The 2,185-nt window shown below is 44.8% G+C and overlaps 1 protein-coding gene across 2 annotated transcripts in view; it reads left to right on the top strand.

Annotated features, from left to right (window-relative positions):
- Nucleotides 1–1,428: 1,428 nt before the first annotated feature.
- LOC135900628 (ran GTPase-activating protein 1-like) overlaps nt 1,429–2,185 on the top strand; it is a 40,808-nt gene continuing 40,051 nt past the window's right edge. Inside the window, exons 1-2 of one of the 2 annotated variants that reach the window (XM_065430099.2) lie at nt 1,429–1,698; nt 1,788–1,949. In XM_065430099.2, coding sequence (XP_065286171.1) covers nt 1,835–1,949 — 115 coding nt within the window. In that variant the 5' untranslated portion in view covers nt 1,429–1,698; nt 1,788–1,834. The remainder of the gene's footprint in view (nt 1,699–1,787; nt 1,950–2,185) is intronic. The other variant, XM_070535611.1, reaches the window with a different exon arrangement.

Genomic DNA, 2,185 nt, shown 5'->3' with positions numbered 1-2,185 from the left:
AAAACCACGGCGATGCCAGAGATGCGGTGTCCAATCCCCATTCCCCTCCGTCTATGACGTGTTTCCGTCTCTTAAAATCGCGTCCGGCGCGTTCAACCAGTAAAAGCATAGCCCTAAAGATTCGCAATTGAAATACAGAGAACGCCATTCTACGCTTTTAGAGAAGGTTACATCCTTTGGCTGGTATTGCCACACAACGATAATCAACATCTGTCTTGTCCGCACTTTCTTTCTTCGCTGTGAGCCCGGTACTTCCAAGTCACGAACGGCATGCGCATTACCAGCATGACAGAACCATAAAATATGGACAGAGCAGCCTCAACAGGAAAGCAGAGAGCGCATCGTTTTCAAGAAAGGAAACACAAGCAAGACAAATGACAACTCTCGTTCTGTGGCACAGATACACCCCGAAGGGTGTACATTTGTTGTTCACGGACTCCAAAAAAAGTTTGCGCCCTTTGGGTGTATCTCTAACACACAAAGATAATCGTCATCTGTCTTGTCCGCATTTCCTTTCTTTAACCGGCGAGCCCGGTACTTTCCAGTAACGAACGGCATGCACGTTATCAGTACGACATACAAACTCTATGAAGCATTCCCGGCAGGAAATTAGCAGGCGCGGCGTTTTCTAAAAAGGATACGTGAACAAGGCAGATGACGGTTATCGTTGTGTGGCAGAGGTACACCCCAACGGGTGCAAACTTTTTTTAGAGTGTAAGAAACGTAGATTTGGACACTAATTCGCTAGTAAAAACAAGGCATGATCGTTGGCCATAATTTATGAAAACACAATATCATAATTTACTAGGTTGTATTTTGTCATGGAATTTATTGAGATGAAAGCAGTAGAGTTTTGTTACAAATCTCAAAGGCCATGCAGTTACACTCTAAGAACAGTTTACACCCTTTGGCTTGCCCCTTCTGCCACACAAAAATAATCGTCATCTGCCTTGATGCGTTTCCTTTCTTTATCGCTGCGAGCCCGGAACTTTCCAGTAACGAACGGCACGCGCGTTATCAGCATAGAACAGTTTACACCCTTTGGAGTGCCTCTTCTGATAACGCGCGTGCCGTTCGTCACTGGAAAGTTCCGGGCTTGCAGCGATAAAGAAAGGAAACGCATCGAGGCAGATGACGATTATTTTTGTGTGGCAGAAGGGGCGAGCCAAAGGGTGTAAACTGTTCTTAGAGTGTATGAGCCTCCATGCGACCTTGCATTCACAACGAAAGAAAAAAAAAATGGTCCCAGTACAAATCTGCAGTACAGTTAGTACAGTACAGTACAAAAAAAAAAAACAAGATAGTGCGCGTTCATATAATAAAAAGCAAGAAAGTTGTAACTTATAGTATAGTTATTGCCGAGTGTGACAGTATAAATAAAATCAATACCATGGCAAAGTCCGCCAGTTCGAACTCTGTAACGCTAGCTGTTTTTCTGAATCAAAGAATTTGCTTTTAACATCTGTCCACATGTCGCCGGTAGCCATCATCCAGTCACGCTTGCGGCTCATTGCCCGCGTTTGCCTGTGCGCAGCGGCGGTCTGTGGTATCTACGGTTCCGACCATCCTGCCGTTACAGTACCGCTAATTTAGACCGGTACAGTTGTATTAAAGTAATAATAATACTGTGGAGACGCCGGGCCATCTGTTCAGTGAAGCTGCCTCGCTTGCTATTGGCTCTCAGCAGCTTCTAATCCGGTATGAGAAACGGTGAAAGGAAAGCCTGTTAGGCACATGTCTTGTTCGTGGATTGTGTTTATTAACTGTTTACGCTCCTGTTCTTGCAGTGTCGAGTCCCAAGCTGAGTAGATTGCCACATTCGTTTACAAGCATAATGGCTGGCGGTGATGTGAAGCAGCTGGCGGACCAGCTCCTTTCTACGTCTATCACTGATTCGAAAGAAGTTAGTTTCAAAGATAAAGCCTTGAAATTGGACACCGAAAAGCATGGTAAGGACACATTTTTATATTGTTTGTGGACATTGACTACTATTATCTGCTCGCTGGGTGTGTGGGAGATTAAGCTTTTATTTTATTGCTGTTGGTTGGTCGCACTCAAGCAGGGTGTTGATGGCACTATCGCAACTTGAGAACAAGAGCCAGCCTTGCTTACAGACGATCGTTATACACCGCATTACAATGATGAGCAGAAAATGCTATTTCGACGGCTTGTCTCTCGATTTCTT

Source organism: Dermacentor albipictus, chromosome 3 (genome assembly GCF_038994185.2).
Source record: "Dermacentor albipictus isolate Rhodes 1998 colony chromosome 3, USDA_Dalb.pri_finalv2, whole genome shotgun sequence".
NCBI classification, from domain to species: domain Eukaryota; kingdom Metazoa; phylum Arthropoda; class Arachnida; order Ixodida; family Ixodidae; genus Dermacentor; species Dermacentor albipictus.
The sequence above is the reverse complement of the archived record's forward strand: the minus strand, read 5'-3'. Positions and strand labels throughout refer to the sequence as shown.